Source organism: Durio zibethinus, chromosome 5 (genome assembly GCF_047325235.1).
Source record: "Durio zibethinus cultivar Kanyao isolate XHJ-2024 chromosome 5, ASM4732523v1, whole genome shotgun sequence".
Taxonomy (NCBI): Eukaryota; Viridiplantae; Streptophyta; class Magnoliopsida; order Malvales; family Malvaceae; genus Durio; species Durio zibethinus.
In genome coordinates this window covers 1,343,686-1,362,279 of record NC_143166.1, presented here as the reverse complement: position 1 = coordinate 1,362,279, position 18,594 = coordinate 1,343,686, and the positions used below count along the sequence as shown (strand labels likewise).

Genomic DNA, 18,594 nt, shown 5'->3' with positions numbered 1-18,594 from the left:
ACATTACTTGTTCAACATTTCCTTTACTTGGTATAATGTCAGTCTTTATTTCCACCATTGAACATCTTGTTTCCTTCTGTAGTTTGAAAAGAAACTACGGTCATGATTATCCTGGCCGAAAGATTGAAAAGAGAAAGGTAAAGGAAGATTTGGCTCATAATCCTAAGCATATGTTTCTTGAGAAGGAGGGAAATAATATCAATCCTCTTTATATCTGGATCACTAAAGAATAAAGATTTCACTAAAAGATCATTCTTCACTGCACGCTTTCACTGTTCATGTTTGGAAAGAGAGAAAGGCAGAAAAAGATAGAAAATCCAAGTTATATGGGCCCCAAAAGGCATTCAAAGAAGGGTTTCAAACCAAAATCATGAATAAAGTTTCAAAGTTAGTGAAATTAAGAGACTTTTAACTCTAATCATTCAAAAAAGGGTTTGGATTTTTCGTTCTTAATTTGCTATAAGAAACGTATTGCATAGCTATATATATTTTTTTCTAGTTAATCATTTGAGCTTCACTATGGCTTCAGCCATTTCTTCAATTTTAGCTGAGGAGAAAACGGCAAGGTTACTTTTTCTTTCTTTAAATGGAGGGCAGGGGACCCTTGTCTCTATCTAAAGTTCATTCAACGTGTCGCAGTGTAATTGCTTAGTAATCCACCAAGCATAGCTTATCTAATCCGTTAACAATTCTCCAGCCATGGAAGGTGCATCAGCTGCTGCTATATCTGCAACTTCCTCTATCCCAAGAACAACTGTTTCTATTACCTTTGCCTCACCATGGCCACATACCAAACTCAACATGCTCACTTTTTATGCTCCAAATCCTAATACAAGATTCAGCGCACTCTCTATCAGTCGCTGTTCCACAAAACCAAACGCTGACACTAACAACGAAACCGACCAAAATTCAACCTTTGAATCTAATCCATATCTAAACACTGAAAACTCGTCGACAACTATTTCAAATCAAGCAATTTCCTCTTCTTCAATACCCTCTTCTTCTCTTTCTAGAGGTTTGGTGCTTGATTTGGGTCCTGTGGGTTCTTGGGACTGCAAAGAAATTGGATCACCTGTGGTTAAAAGATTCCTCAGTGATGAGGAAGAGAGATGGTATATGTGGTACCATGGAGTTTCCAGTGGTATCCCATGTTCAGATTCCATAGGATTAGCAATTTCAAGCAATGGGGTAAGTTGGGAGAGAGGTAAAGGTGCAGTCAAATCAAGTGTAGACGTTGGTTCGGTGATGAATTGTGGTAATGATTGGTGGGCGTTTGATACTGAGAGCATTTTCCCTGGTGAGGTAGTAATCATGTCTAGTGCTAAAGTGAGAGCTTCAAGTGCTGTTTATTGGCTTTACTACACCGGATATAGCAGTGAGAAGGTGAATATTTTAGCTAATTCTTCAGGATTTAATGTACAAAACCCAGAAAGATATTGTGTTGATAACACTGACAGTCAAAGTAGCAGAATTGGCAAGATCTTTCGGTCTTTACCAGGTTTGGCAATCAGTCAAGATGGGAGGCATTGGGCTAGAATTGAAGGGGAGCATCATAGTGGAGCATTGTTCGATGTGGGGTCTGAGGGAGAATGGGATTCATTGTTTGTCGCATCACCGCAAGTTGTTTTCCATGGAAATGGTGATCTCAGAATGTACTATCATTCATTTGATGTGGAAAACGGGGAATTTTGCATTGGCATTGCAAGGTCAAGAGATGGGATGAAGTGGATAAAGCTGGGGAAGATAATGGGAGGAGGAAAAATTGGTAGATTTGATGAACTTGGAGCAATGAATCCTTGTGTAGTCAAGAACAAGAAAGATGGAAAGTATATAATGGCATATGAAGGTGCAGATGCCGATGGACGGCGAAGCATTGGATTGGCAGTGTCACCTGATGGATTGAAAGATTGGAGAAGGCTTCAAAATGAGTCAGTGCTAAAGCCAGCAGCGATGGACTATGGGTGGGATAGTAAGGGGATTGGATCACCTTGTTTGGTGGAAATGGATGGTGATGTTGATGAATGGAGATTGTATTACAGAGGCCTTGGTAATGGAGGGAGAAGTGGGATTGGCATGGCAGTTTCTGATGGAAGTGATATTACAAGGTTTAGAAGATGGACGGGATTTCAAGTATAAGTTAAATTTCTGTGTGTTGTTGCTGCCATTCTCTGTCCTAATTTGATTGCTGATTTTATAAGATTATTGTTGTGAACATGTAATAGGATTACAAGAATCACTTCATGGCTGTTTGCTGTTCACAGTTGTTGAACTGAGCTGATCAATTCAAACAAATGCAAATATTAAAAACATGTTTTTTCAGCATTTGGTTACTCAATGGCATGTTATAATTATTGAATATAAAACTAAGAGGAAACAGAGAAAGAAAAAAATGTCACAAACCAACCAAATTAGTTTAATTTTTCTGCAATTTTGCAGCTTTTCGGGCGTTACCATGACTCTACAGCACAAATTGAACAGGGCAATGACAAGACACTCCACTTTGCAATATTGCTTCTTCCTTACTGTCATGCTCCCTTAACCACTTTCTGCTCATTTTTGTCAATTCTGATGGCTTGACTCTGTCCATAGCTTCATAACCACTTTCTGACATAATTAATGAGGCAAACTCAGGAATCTGACAGATAACACACTCAAAACTATAGAATCCTGATGAATGCAGGCAGCTGGTCCGCAAGTGGCAAATTGGTGACCATGTAATTGAGTAGTCGTATATATGCTAATTGGATTACAGAAGGGATTTTTGCCGCAACGTCACGTGGTTTTGAGAATTCAATGTATCTGCCATCTAAACGAAGCACGGAATCGTACCTGCATGTTAGAATTGAAGCATGGAACTGTTGAAATATTAAAGAATAATATCTTATTTTGATCCTTAAATTATTATACATTTTTAATATAATACCTCAACAAAAAAATTTTTAGTTAGATATTTAAATTATATTTTTGTATATTAAGTTATCACAATTCTTTAACATCATTAAAATAGCATTAATTTAACATTTAAATACTGATATAAATGATATCTGACTATCATATAATTATCACTTATTATTTTTAAATAATAAAAAAAGTTTTTAAAATATAATTTTTTTTTTAAAAAATTTTATTATTTTTTATTTTTTACAAATGATATGCGATAATCATGTATAATTCACGTTAATATTTAAATATCACATCATTATTATTTTAACAATGTTAAAGGATTGGAGTAATTTAATACATAAAATTAAAGTTTAAGTACATGATTAAAAATCTTTTTAATTTAAATATCACAATAAAAAAATTATAATAATTCAAGAGTCAAATGAAGTATTATCTTAAATATTACAATAATTTAGGTACTATAAAAAGCGTGCCTCCATAATTTGTTTGTAATTTGTCAAAGGAGAATATATGATAAATTATTTTCAATTATAACATTTTTTTTTTGTTAAGATTTGCAATTGTAATTTAAAGAAAAGAATTTGTCTTACATATAAAAAATCCAAAACTTGAATTTAAGGTTCTTTTTTATTTTTTGAAATTAAATTTGATGTCATGAATTAAGTTATAGAAATTAAATTTAGTTGGTGAAGTTATTAAAACATAAATATAAATTTTTTAAATGAAAGAAATAAATATCATTCAATCTTTCAAAAAGTGAATATTTTTAATTTTGTTATTTAAATTTCACTGCTTTTAATTTTTCCACATTTAACTTAAAAAAAAAAAACTTTCCATTTTTCTAGGTAATTTCACCACTTCTTTCTTCATCCATCTATATATTTCCCCTATTTTTTTTCCCTCCTTCACCCAAGTAATGAATGTGTGCAAAAGTCAAAATTTATAATCCCATAATACCAATTTCTTATCATGGCCCGACCATGCAAAACCTTAACTTCCAAATAATTTCCTAATTTTGGTCATACAATTGACTAGAAAAAAAAAATTGGAAATAGGCAAATAGCAAAATGGATACTTATTTATAAGAATGGTAACGGATATTCACTATTTTTAAAATATCTGTATCTAAATTTATTTAATATTTATAGTATCCAAATTTGTTTAAATATTTGTTTAAGTTTAGTAACATTATCCAAATTCGAATTTATTTAAATAAGTATTATTCATTAAAATATTCAAATTCGTTAAAATATTCATTTATTTAAAATTTTTATCAAAATATAAAATAGAAAAAAATTTAACTTAAAATTTGAATTTACTTTTAAGATTAGTTATTGAGATTCAAAATAACTTTTCACAAATATAAAATTTTATATATTTTACATATATAAATGAGTAACGGATTTGGATTTGGATATTCGTTACTATTAATTAAAATTTAAACGGGTTTAAATATTGGATACTCATAAAATATTATATGTATCTTATCCAAATTTGTTACGATAGTAAATTTATTATTTAAATCCATTAATTATCCGTTTATAACTATCCAAAATTAACATAAACAAATTGCATAATGATAAATATTTATTTATTTACTATATATTGCCATCTTAAGCCTAATACCTACGTTCCCTAATAAATGTTTGATATTTGTTCAATGGATATCCCCTGCTCGAACGGGTAACCAAAATCATGCACCGATATATCCGAAAAATCTTCTAGGATGTTTCCTGTTGCAGCAGTCCAATGATACGTTGTATCATGCAAAGACATCGAGTTATCAAATCTTTCATTTAATTTTGGCATTTGGTAATTTGATCTGTCGTCATCCAACATTAACTCATCTTGAGCAATTCCTCCAATGCATGTAGCTGAAATAACTGCTGCTGAATCAAGCTCGTTTGCTGAGCTTTCGTCGCATCCGATGAAGATGGGGATCGAGTTGTTAAAGAATGTCGACCGTGGAGGCTCGAGATTGTTATTGGAGATGGCGAACATGCCAGCAGCTACGCTTTGCCATGCTTTAAGTACATCAAGGCACTGTGATCTAGCCGATGGAGCTGACGCTTTGCTACTTTTCAGTACACCATCTTGGAAGCCTCGCTTATAATTATTCTCCGGGGATGGTTTTGACATTAGTTTTTTTGATTCTCTGACGAACCTGGCTTCTGCTTCGAGCCGAGCCCTCTCCCACTGAGCCATGTGGCTCAGTGTTCCAGGGTTTCGGCCGACAGAGCTGAGGAGGTTTGATTTGGGCTTGTGGGTGGTGGGATCAATCCCCATTTTGGTAAACCTTTTCTTAATATGTGTGTTCCAGTAGTTCTTAATCTCATTGTCCGTTCGCTTGGGTAAGTGTGCTGCTATGGCGGACCACCTACACAAAATGGTAGATATATATATATATATATTGTTATAAATAATGATCAGAAAGAGGAAACAATTTAATGCATGCATGCACTACCATTCTACCAATTCCTTTCTTAAAATATATGCTTCTTCAACGTAAAATTACAGTCTAGTATGTAATATTAATGTTCCAATTATTACCAAACAACTACGGAATTAACAGTACTGGAAGAAGGCTTGAAGCTGAAATGCCCAAAGATCATATAAAACCAGAGATGACTAAAGAACAAAATGTAAATTAGTACTTGTTTGTTGGTTTTCCTTTCACCTGTTTCCGAGAAAAGCATGGAGTTGAATGATGGTTTGTTCTTCCTGTAAACTGAACTTTCCCCTCTTGACATCAGGTCTTAGGTAATTGATCCACCTCAGTCGACAGCTCTTCCCACATCTTTGAAGACCTTTAAGTACACAGTACACCAGCAATGCCAGACAAGGAAAGAAAACGAAAATGCAAAAATGAATATGTAAAAGAGCCATATTTACAGACCAAAATTGAAAGAGATCATATATTTTCTTTGTCAAAGTTAATGCATGAAACATAGAGAATCATCACCAGCTTTCTCAGGCAAGGTACGCCAGTTCCCAAAGCCATGTTCTTCAATATAAGCTAAGAGCTTCTGGTCTTCATCTGGAGTCCATGGCCCCTTCTTCAACCCCATATTCTCGAAGCATGCAGACCGTGCCATTTGTAGCCAATAATTATCATCAAATAGCAGATTATAAGTCCTTTAATTTTTTTTAATATAAACTAGTATATATTGCTGAAAGAAATAGAGAAGAAGGACCTGGACACGGGAGAGAAAATGTATTTGGGAGGGGGACAAGTGAAGGTGAAAAGTGATTTCAGCTATTTATCGATCTACTTAGGGTTACATTTATTAGTAAGCCTGAAACTCTTGAGACTGACAATGAGTGGTCCAAAGGCTTGAAGGGACAGCCCTTAACTTCTTAACTCTCAACCCCACATCGATAGCTAGGGTAACAACTGGTCAACATTTAAACCTTTTCAATTTAAAGTGACACCGAAAAATAATATGGCAAACGTAAATCAATGGCAACCATTCGGAGATTTATCATGATCCAACTAAGAATTATACATGGCTACTATGGAAAATGAATAAACAAAATGGGTACTTCACTTCAACCTGTTGCATGCTTGGTGGTTCATCAGTGGATTCCCTACTCAATTTACCCATATGCACCTCATTGGTCGACCCAAAATTAGTTAATTAGTGGCAGCGGTTTAATTTTTCCAATTTCATGTCTACAATTATTGTCTCCTTTGTTTCTGTACTTTCTGCAGTAGCTTTCCGGTGGATTATATAAATGAGGCTCATAAAAATTTGTACAAAAGTCGAGTTCTATAACTATATATATTATCAGGAAAAATAAGTAATTTTATTAAAAAGGTTTGTGTTAGCATGTTTCTTATAAGTATTTGATAAGATTGATTAAAATTTTATTTAAAAATAACATTCCATTAATGTAAATTTTCATAAAAAATTGAATACATTAATTATTAATTTTGTTTGTATAAAGTTCTCTCTCTCTATATATATTATAATTTATATGGGTCTTCAGCACATTAATTTGAGAAGAACCACACTCAATTGAGAATGAGATGAAGTTCATTGGCATCCCTCATCACCAAATTAACTCAATTGAGAATGAGATGAAGTTCATTGGCATCCCTCATCACCAAATTAAGTATTAAAAAACCAAAACTAAAATTATTATAAGTGTATGCATTCTTATTAATTTCTAAGTACTACAACTTTGGCCCTGTCTGGATTAGTGAATTTTATCATCAAAGAACACAAGCCATGGGCTAAAAAAATGCTGCCCTATAGACAGGCATGCAGGGCACAATTTCATGCATTGTGTAAATCATAATTATCACAACTACCAACACTGCTTACATTAAAGGTGAGACAGATCTTGTCAGTTCGATTCTATCTCTTTCAACGCCACAGCCTGCAGCCCAGTGGTTTGTCCTTTTTTATTGTTTGCATATTTATTTATAAGTGATGGTATCATAATTAAATTTGTAAAGATATGTAATAACTTATAAGTTAATATTTATTTTTATACAAAAGTTTTATGATTTTATTTTATAAAAGATATTTAAAAAATGTGGATTTAAATTTATATATATATTATATTATATTTTTATATTTTATTATTATGAGATTGGTGTGTCATAATTTTTTTAGATGAAGTTTAACATCTTTGTTAAACTTAACATAAAATACTCATAAATTTATAAAATTAGAATCACACTAAATATCGAGATTTTAAAAATAATTTTTATTATGTAACATTTAATTCTTTTAAGATTTTAAAAGTAATTTTTATGATATAATATTTAATTTTCGTCTAATTGATTATCACTTTGATATCATTGGTGAGAATTTACATTCAATTTATGAAATATTATTCATTTTGATCCAAAATTTTTATAATTTTATTTTATAAAAAATATTTTATAAATATAATTTTAAATATATATACATATTATATTATTATATTCTTCCAACATAAGATTGAGGTCTCATAAAATCATCAATTTTTTTTAATAATTTTCAAGTTAAATCACTTCAGCTGTTGATAATTTATAATTAGTTTTAGTAATTGGGTCGTTGAGAAGTGAGATTTTCTTGGATGGAATGGAATGAAAAGCTTTTCACTTTGCAGCCAATAGAAGAAGTTACTTTAATTTTATAATAATAATGTACTCCAAGTGTCAACATCGATATTGTCATCCGTCGATCAAGGTCTCAAAGGCAGCATTCAAGATTTTGGTTCTCTTTATGTGGAGACAAATCGGGTTAATTATACACTAGACAGCAGCTGCTGCAACAGAACAATTATTCACTTTTATTAAAGCAATAACATGGTCCAATTCCCAGTTCCGCATGCTTGCTGAATCTGATCAGAGCCTCACCAAATTGTTTCTGCTGGATCTTGGTCCATAGAATTGTTCTGACGTATTTCCACAGCAATTGGTCTATTATGCCCATATTAAATACTACTACAATATACCGCCAAAAGATTTAGACGAAGATATTCAAGTAAAGTTGGTAAAGTTTTTAATTAAAAAGAATTAAATTAAATTAAAAATTAAAAATTAAACTTGATGAATTGAAAGATTTTATTATATAAGTTAAATATACAAAATTTAAAATTTTTTAATTAATTTTGATATATATTATTATATAGATATTTTTAATAAAAATATTGATATAATTTTTACTGTTAAATAAATATCGATTAAATTTAAATTATAAATAATATTTTAAATAATTTTTTATATATTATTGATCTTCATATTAAACTTTACCAATTTATCGATTTTAATTTTTAATTAAAATTTTTATTAAATCATTTTTTTTTTAAATTTAACAAACTTTATCTATAAAATTTCATATAAGTTTTCTCATGATACATCACCATCTGGATTAATTTTTTTTCTTTTGGTTTTCAATGCATTGAAACTATGACATTAATCATGTACTATAAATAGTATGTTAACCAATCTTTATGTTATAATGACACACGTCAGTAAATTTCACGAGTAATTTATATATTCATGTGGTACCAACGGCCCAACAGATTGAATATTTTGGCCCAGGTAGTCCCATTGGAATAAATTACTAGTACTGAATTCGGGACTGGGGTGGGGTAAACAAAAAAACCCTAAAAAATTAAACGCCTTCATTAATTAGAATCAATATGTGAACCGCAAGACATTTCTATCTGTATACACCAAAAAAGACATCTATGCTTGTGTGATTTTTGAGGAAATAGTACAAATTATAAGGAATTGTGAGATGTTATAGTTAAGGGCTACAGTGAAATGCATTAACCTCTTTGATTGTGGCCTTCCATTAATACATTGAATCACTTTACCGTGCACTAGTACGAATATTCGAATTGTATGTTAGCTTTTATAAATGAAGTCATATCTTAAGAAAAAAATTATAGATGCTGAAACACTTTTACAATGATTATATGAATAAGTTAAATTATAAATCAATTAAATACGTTGTGATTTTATTGATCAAGAAATTTTTTTTTCAAAACTTATTCATTTCATATAAGAAAACAAGAGTAATACAAATGAAATATTTTGTCATTTAAAGATCATTTGGAAGCACGGTGAAAATGGGTGAGAAGGATTTTCACTATACGTGTTGAAATTATATTACCTTTTGGGGTGATTATTGTGTTGGTACTCAATCTACTTAGCTATTTAGAGGTAAATCATCAATATGAGCCTTTTGATGAAGATCAACTTGATATGATATAGAACTCGATGCGAAGGTATGTAGGTCGAGTACGTGTAATAAGACAAATAAACATGTAGACAATGTTTAAGTTATAACGGGTACTCATTGTTTAAAACGCTTCCAAATTAATATATAGTATCATGTATGCCATAACCATCAATCACCCGTTGTTGGCCACTTCAACCATGATCAAACCTTGAAAGCTAGAAGTAATTATGATCTTCGCTAACTTAATTTCGTGAGAATTAACCCCATTCCGATGAAAGAATTAATAGTTGAAAGTGATTCGATTGTTGTTACCTCCTGGCTAAAGAAAATCAATGATAGTTCCTAGAGATACAACGCGATTATTAACAGACTTCTCAACTTCTTAGCAGGCATAGAAAAAATTTTCTTTTGTTCATATATATATAGGAAAGCTAGCTAATTTTGCAGATTCTTTTACTAAGGTGTGTTTCGCGATCATGACTTGGTTGCCTGGCTATAATTTGTATCCATCTTCTCAATAAAATTTTGCTTCAATTTTCAAAAAAAAAATTCATGAGAACTATAACGGAATTTTGACATGATTTAACTTCGATCACAAGATTTTGATGCATAATTATCACTATTAGCAGTGAAGATCTTGTACGACAAACACACAGGAGGTATTAATAAGTTAAAATCTTTGCCCCCAAAGTGGCTTAGTTTCTTCAGAGATAGTATAATTATATTCGGAGAATAATAATTTTACTCTCCAAAATCATGCATTAATTCGCCTACTGTTGTTTTAATTTAAAATAAAAAAGAATAATATAAACCTTGTTTGAGTTACATGGTCGAACATGCATGTTCCAACATTTATATTCTTGTACCTACTTCTTCCATGTCCATAACTAGTACTATTTGCATTAGTAGTATTTTCATAAAATGGATTTCTATTAGATTATTTAGATAAGTATTTATTATCCAAGAAACAATAATCACTGTTACAAGCACCAAGTACAATAATGTCTCACTTCCTATACAATAATATCTCTACTGAATTTCTTATTATTATATCTCAATTTAATTCCCATTATTCTCTCAAATTTTGATTTATTCGATCATTAACTATATTGCTTATTCCTACTAATCTTAGCTTTACTACATTTCTGATCTGCTTCACTATCAGTCCACCTACCATTTCCTCTTAATTGTAGAGTCTCTTATTCCTTTTTGCCCAGAGCATATATATGTAGGCTCCCCAAGCTAGCCTCAGCTATTGGAGGATCATAATGTGTGCTTCAGGGGGCCTTGGTCCCCCAAAATTTTTTGAAACCATTTCGGGAGTGTGTGTGTGTGTGTGTGTGTGTGTGTGTGTGTGTGTGTGTGTGTGTGTGTGTGTGTGTGTGTGTGTGTGTGTGTGTGTGTGTGTGTGTGTGTGTGTGTGTGTGTGTGTGTGTGTGTGTGTGTGTGTGTGTGTGTGTGTGTGTGTGTGTGTGTGTGTGTGTGTGTGTGTGTGTGTGTGGTTAACTAAATTTAAATCGACCTTTAAATTAAAAATATTAATTAAATTTTTTTTTATGATTTCATAATTTAATTTTGTTACTTGCAATCTAATTAAGGGATTAAAATTACATTACTATTTATCTTTTTATTAAATCCACTAATCATTATTTAGAAATTTTTAAAATCAAAAGTTTTATTATTTATTTTAAATCACGATAATGTGATTTTAATTTTTTAATTTTTTCGACAATATCAAGTGTCATAACATATAAATCCGTAAATTTATAACTAAACTTAAAAAATGGAGTCATCACCAATATTTTTCTAAGTGTGATTAGTCATCTATTAAATCTATCCCTTTGAGGAGATCCTAAGCTTGACTAAGAGTCCTTAAAAGAATATGTTTTAGTCTACTAATCAGAATAGAGTTTGAGAGTTCAATTACATGTAGAGAAGGTTATAGCATCCCTACATGCTCATATAAAGGACGGTACTATTTTATTTTAAATTATCCTAAAGTCTCGATTCTAATAGTATTAAATTTTAATGTTTAAATATTGAAAGTAACTTTTAAGATTTCTTTATTAATCTGGTAGATTGTTTAAAAATTATGTCATCACCTCAAGAGTATTCAAGAATTTCATTTGTTTTATTGAAGAGGCTTCCTCATAGAAAAAAAAAGGTTTAATCATTTTTTTATTGAGTTTTGTTTTTATTAAAAATATATCTAATTCATTCACCATTTGAGCCAAAATTAAAAATATTTTCTTACTTAAAAATTTTTCAGATAATCAACCTTTTGCGATTACTGAGAATTTCATCATTGAAATTTATTTTTACTTCACAAGTTTTATTTCTAAATTTTTCACAATTTGGATCAATTTAAAATTTTTTTTTTGTCTTTGAAAAGAAAATAATATGATAATTATTGTTCGAAGTTTCATTTAAATTCTTCCACCATTTGAGACATATTTTAAAAAAAATTTTCACCTAGAGATTTTTTTTAAAAATTTACTATTTGAAATTTCTAAGAATCTCATCATTGGGTAATTATCAAATATTTTCCAACCAAAAAAAAATTATTTGAAAAAGAATACAATTATTTTTATTGAAATTTCATTTAAATTATTTCACAATTTGAGGCAAATTTAAAGAAATTTCTCACATAAAGATTTCTTAGAAAATTTACTGTAGACACCCTATTTTATCCGGGATTCTTTGTCAATTGAAACTAATCCAAGTTCGGTTGTAGGGATTTTTATTTATTTTTATTTTAGATTTTTTTTATTTCATATTTATCATTTTTATTTTTATTTTATGATTTATTTTCTTTGTTTTTTCTCTTGATTGTCTGATTAATTAAAAAAGAAAAGAGGGAAAAAAGCTGAAAGATTGAGATTAGGCTTGGTGATTGTGATAATTATTATCTAGATGCTAATCTTTAGCATTGGATGACTAATTGAACTTGAATTGAAATTCTATCAGTATGAATCTATATATCAACAATGAATATACAAGAAAAAAGAGGAGGAGAAAACAAAAGCAAAACAAAAAGGGAAACCCACATCGCCACCAAGCCCTCGAGGCTTCCTCTTGGTAGGAAACCTTCCCTTCATTGACCTTGACCTTCACTCTTACTTTGCTGTACTAGCTCATACCTACGGGCCAGTTGTGAAACTCCAACTTGGAAGCAGGATTGGTATCCTGGTGACCTCTCCATCTATGACCCGAGAAGTGCTTAAAGACCAAGATTTGTCCAATCTGATGGAATTGCTCTAGGTTTGAGGAGAAGGGGACCTTCTTGGAGATCTAGAATGTCTGATGATTGAGATTTCCCCGTATTTGGTGCTTTTAGAAATGGGCAAGTTACTTTAAAAATAATAAATACATATCTAATAATAGCTTCTTCTCTCAGGTCGTGTTTCTAGTTTTGGCATTTTATTGAATAGAGGAGATCTGTAGGAGCTGAGTTGAGTTGTTTTATCAGAGCTCTGTCAACGTTCCCATTCAATTCATCGACAGAGCTCTTTCACTTTTTTTTTATTGATTTCGTGATGCTTTTGATTTTTTGTGGGGCCTGTTTTGAAGCTGGTTGTCTCTAATTGTATTGAAGATTTGCGTAGGCTTTGTTGTTGGCCTCTGTGTCTTTTCTTCATTTATTTTTTGAGCTGCATTGTGTTTGTCTGGATTGAAGAAGAAGCAAGATTATATGTAGTTAGCGAATGGGGCAAAATAGGGATTTTGAAATTTATTTTTGGTATGAATTTACCAGCAACGGCAACGTAAGAACAAGGCAGAGTTTGTTGCCCGATAGGATTCTCCAATGGGGACGGTGACATTGGAAAATTTATATTATTTATGATTTCTGACCACCCTTTACTGTCTTCATCTGAGTCTTCCTCTGTGGTGGTGCATTGCCATGGTACTTCTGCTCGTAACTTGCCCTCCTTTCACTGTCTCGTTGTAATGTGTCTTTTTCTTCTTCCATGTACGATGGGACCCAAACTGATTTTCTTGAGTTAAAAGGCTAACAAGAAGAGGATCAGGAAGAAACCGCTGTCTCTGCTGGAACTACACCACGTTCTCCTTTGAAACCTTTTATCTCTTTTGCACATTCCCTTTCTATTATTACCTCAAGACAGTTGTATTCTGCTCCCTCCTTCCCTATCTTACTTTTTACTGAGCGAGAGCCTTCCTCCAGCTCTTTTCTATCCACAATTCGACTAAAAGCTATGGCAACGAGGCACTGTAGCCCGATAACTACCAGCGAGCGATGATTTCAACCGACATCCACCCGTGAAGAGGGAAAGATTTGAAGAAAGCAAACCTGAGTCACATGCCCTTCTTTTTTAATTGTTGTAAGATAGCTTGTGATGTGCCAGGTCTCTTCATGTACAGTAACATAATTTGACAGCATTAAGGATGGCCAAAGTTTTAAAAGCACATCATAAGGTGAGACGTGTCTATTATCTAGGCTTGCCAAGTCATCCTGAACATGGAATTGCCAAGCAGCAAATGATAGGCTTTGGTGGTGTGGTCAGTCTTGAGGTGGATGGAGATTTGATGACCACCATCAAATTTGTTGATGCATTGAAGATACCATACATTGCTCTATCCTTTGGTGACTGTAGAGCATTGTGGATCAACCAGCTATAATGTCATATTATTTTTGTCTATGAGCCAAATTATTAAATCACTTTTTACATCTAAAGTCGCCTTTTGTGCGGAGCTGTGTTGAATTCCTCAAGCCCAGATATTCTTTTTTTTGGTATTTTATTTATTTATTTATTTGTTTTTTTATCCGTTAGTTATTTTTAGGAGTATTTTTTTTTGTAAAAAATAAAAATTTTCAAAAAGAAATATTTTTGAAGAAAAGTTGAAAGTATCAATTTTTCTCGAAATAAAGTTTCAAAAAAATATTTTTGGAAAAAAGTTGAAAGTATCAATTTTGCTTAAAAATAAGTTTTCAAAAAAAGTTTTTTTAAGGAAAAGTTGAAAGTATCAATTTTCCTCGAAATTAAAGTTTCAAAAAAATATTTTTGAGAAAAAGTTGAAAGTATCAATTTTTCTTGAAATTAAAGTTTCCAAAAAAATATTTTGGAGAAAAAATTGAAAGTATCAATTTTCCTTAAAAATAAATTCTCAAAAAAATATTTTTTTGAGGAAAAATTGAAAGTATCAATTTTCCTCGAAATTAAAGTTTCAAAAAAATATTTTGGGAAAAAGTTGAAAGTATCAATTTTCCTCTGTACAAAAGCAATCATTTTTTTTCTTTTTAATTTCTTTTGATTTTCTTTAATGTTAAATAATCTGACGATAGAGCCTCTGTAAGTGAAACAATAGTTTTCTTGCATATTCTTGAGGTGAGAAAATTTTTTTAATTTTTTGCTAAAAGTATTAGAGTTAATTGAGAATAATTTCTAATAGTTAATTAATTGGTAAATTTTTAAGGCTTATTAGATAACATAAAATTAAGCTGGTACCATCTTTTGATGGGCGTTGTGAGGATGTTATAACCTTTCTCACACGTAACCAAACTTCCAAACTCTGTTCTGGTTAGTAAACCCGAACCTATTCTTTTAAAGACCCTTAAACTTAGGTGTTCCCTAAAATGATAGATTCCTTAGATGGCCAATCGCACCTAGATAAAAAAAATTGGTGGTGACTCCTTTAAGCCAATATCTAGCGATAGATCCTCGGATCTAGACGTTATGACAGCTTGACAACTCCGTTGGGGAAGTCCGAGAGTCAGGCCAGTAAATAAATTTATGTTATCCAAAAGCCTAATAAAATTAAACCTTTTTGTATAGATTTTTTATTCATTCATGTTTATTTACTTTGTTAATTATGTCATTCATATGCATATGCATAACATGAGCTCTATACCCAAGCTCCGTCCCTTTAGGAGAGAGTAAAGTACCTATTGCTTTCATGAAGTTTAATGCCTCCACAGTGGCTAGCGAAATACTCCCATTCAAATTGAACCTTTTTCGCTTGTAACCTGTAATGGGTAAGGATTAGGGTGCCTTACTAGTCTGTGATGGAAAATGATATAAAGAGTAATTTGGAAACCTTTAGACTTTAACCTTGAACCACATATAATGAACCTTAGAAGTGCCTAAACCTAAGATAGAGCCCTTTTTACCCAATGATAGGTATACCCTGAAACTAGAACACAAAAAAAATGTTAATCTAATCATTTTGATAGTCTGACTTTGTGCATCATTTTCATTATCATATGTAACATTATGCATCAGCATCACTTTCAGTTCATTTGTGAAACTAACTATGTTGTTTGTCTGATTTTGTGCATCTACATTATTTTCATGATCATGTTTTAACACAATCATTTGCATCCATTTCATATTAGATTTCATCCATAAAAATGTACATTTCATTCGTGTATCAACGAATCATACATAAAGCATAGCATAACATTTCTAATCATAATTATGGTGCTAAAAGTTCAAGGATAGCTCCACCAAACAATCCCACTCATCAATACAATACAAAAGCTCAAGCTAGACTAATGGAACAAGAAAATTTCAATCGTCTCGAGAAAGTTCAAGAGAAGTTAGAAGGGGAGTTGAATAAGATTTTAGAGGCTTTGAACAAGTTAAACAAGGGGAAGATAATAGAGGAGAATGCTAGCCAACAATAAGAGGATAACCCACTGTACCCTCATAGTTTCAAGCCACATCAAGTCCAACCTGCATAAGGTCCACCATCACAGCAGTTCACCTATCTTATAAGGTATACATATCCAGAATGCCATGAGATTCAAATAAAAGACAGTACCAAAATTATATAAATTTTATTTTTATCGAAAAGGCAGTAAAACTAATACCAGTCCCTAATTTGGATAATCTAAAAAAAAAAAAAAAGAAAAATTGAGGCCCAAAGGGAAGGAGCTTGTAGAAACCTTAAAAGCTGAACAAAAGATAAACTTGTTAGAAGAAAGGCTACGAGTAGTGGAAGGAGTGAGTTTCTATGGTTCTGTCGATGCTGATGGACTTTGTGTAGTCCCGAATGTGGTTATCCCTCTGAAGTTTAAAGTGCCAGAGTTTGAGAAATATGATGGTACAAGGTATCCAAAAACTCACATTACTATGTATTGTCAAAAAATGACTGCCCATGCCAATAATAGAAAACTCTTTATGCACATTTTTTAAGATAGCTTAACAGGCTCTGCTGCTAGATGATATGTCCAGTTAGACAGGACACGTATTTGTTCTTGAAGCGATATGGCTCATGCTTTTATTAGTCAATACCGATATATAATAGACTTGACCTTTGATCATCTTTTTTTACAGAATATAAAAAAGAAAGCAATTGAATCATTCAAAAAATATGCTCAGAGGTGGAAGAACATGGCTACTCAGATGCAACCTTCTTTGACTGAAAAGGAGACCACCGTATTATTTGTCAGCACTTTCAAATCCCCTTATTATGAAAAAATAATAGGAAATGCCATAAAAAATTTCGCTGACATGATGATTTCAAGTGAAATAATTGAGAATGTCATTAAAAATGACAAGCTGAATGGAGGAAAAACCAAGAAGGTACCTAAGAAAAAAAAGACTTAAGCTCAAGCTGTAGGCTTTGACAGATAGTTCAGGGGATATCAACCCTATCTACCCTCAGATTACCCTCTATACTATCATACTGTGAACAATACTTCATCTTATCCATACCAACTAGCCCTACAACCACCTAATTCATCCATATACCAACCCGTTTTTATCCCCTAAGCTCTCATATATAGCATTAACAGTCAAACTCATGTAAAACCCTAAATTTATCATATTAGCCTGAAAAGTAGTTCACGAGAGCAATGGACTATTCGAGAAAAACTTGTATCTGATCCAATCCTCATGACTTATATGAAGTTATATCGAGAGCTCTATAATAGTCACCTGATTACTTCCAAGTCGTGTGGACCCGTTCAAATCACCTTATCTTAAGTGGTATAATCTTACAGCTCACTGTGACTACCACTATAAAATTGTTGACCATTGCACTAAAAATTACACTACTCTAAAGCATGAGGTGCAATGATTAATCAAGGATGGAATGGTAAGTTTTGATCAAAGAAGAGCAACAATGAAACACGAGTACAGAGATTAGGAAAAGATCATAGAAAAAGAGAAAAAGGCTTCTAAGACACTGGTTTGAGGATGAGAGTGAAACTAAAAAAAAGGGGAGAGGCAAACTGATTTAATATGGTGGTTCAAATTTTGAGTCGAATGTTACTCATTGACAGTGAATGGAAAGAGCTTGTTCTCAAGAAGTGAATTTCAATTATCTATCCTACAATTGAACAGAACATTAATCATATTTTGGTAACTATAGTTGAAGATGTGGAGCTTGCGATGGCTGCTGCTCAGAGAGCTTTTTCTAGAAACAAAGGTAAAGATTAGGCTTCAGCTTCTGGCATTATTCGTGCCAAGTATTTACGGACCATCATTTTCAAGATAACAGAGAGAAAATTTGAATTAGCAAAGCTTGAGCAATTGATTGCGAGAAACCACTTGATGAAGCAACTTGAGACATTGATGATGTTACTGCATGTTTTGAGTACTATACATACCTTGCTGAAGGTTTGGGTGTGAAGCAAGAGGTTGCTATCTCTTTTTCTATTGAGACATTTAAGAGTTATGTGCTTAAGAAACCACTTGGGGTCGTTGGATTGATTACTTTATGAAATTATCTACTGTTGATAGCCATCTGAAAAGTAGCTCTTGCTTTGGCTACAGATTGTGCTGTAATACTGAAACCTTTCGAGTTGGTATCTATCACCTATTTGGAGCTGGCTAACGTGTGTAGGAAGTTTAGTTTTCCTCCAGATGTCTTGAACATTCTGACTAGATCGGGCTCGAAAGTTACGATTCCTTTGGCATCTCATCCCAATGTTGACAAGATTACCTTTACCAGAAGCACTACAATAAGGAGCATGATAATGGAAGCAGTCGCTCAAATGGTCAAGCTTGTATATTTATAACTCGACAAAAAAATTTCAATC

At 32.1% G+C, this 18,594-nt stretch overlaps 1 protein-coding gene and 1 pseudogene across 1 annotated transcript; one reads left to right on the top strand and one right to left on the bottom strand.

Annotated features, from left to right (window-relative positions):
• The first annotated feature begins 474 nt into the window (after positions 1-474).
• On the top strand, positions 475-2,343 carry LOC111281801 (Arabinanase/levansucrase/invertase). The gene has a single exon (XM_022869486.2). It carries the CDS (start codon positions 700-702, stop codon positions 2,134-2,136), a length of 1,437 nt encoding a protein of 478 aa, XP_022725221.2. The 5' UTR covers positions 475-699; the 3' UTR covers positions 2,137-2,343.
• Positions 2,344-4,539: 2,196 nt separating this feature from the next.
• LOC111282788 (transcription factor MYB16 pseudogene) lies at positions 4,540-6,036 on the bottom strand (annotated as a pseudogene).
• Between the last annotated feature and the right edge of the window lie 12,558 nt (positions 6,037-18,594).

Bases quoted from the DNA above. Each gene is read 5' to 3' on its own strand.
- LOC111281801 (XM_022869486.2), top strand. From the start codon at position 700: ATGGAAGGTGCATCAGCTGCTGCTATATCTGCAACTTCCTCTATCCCA.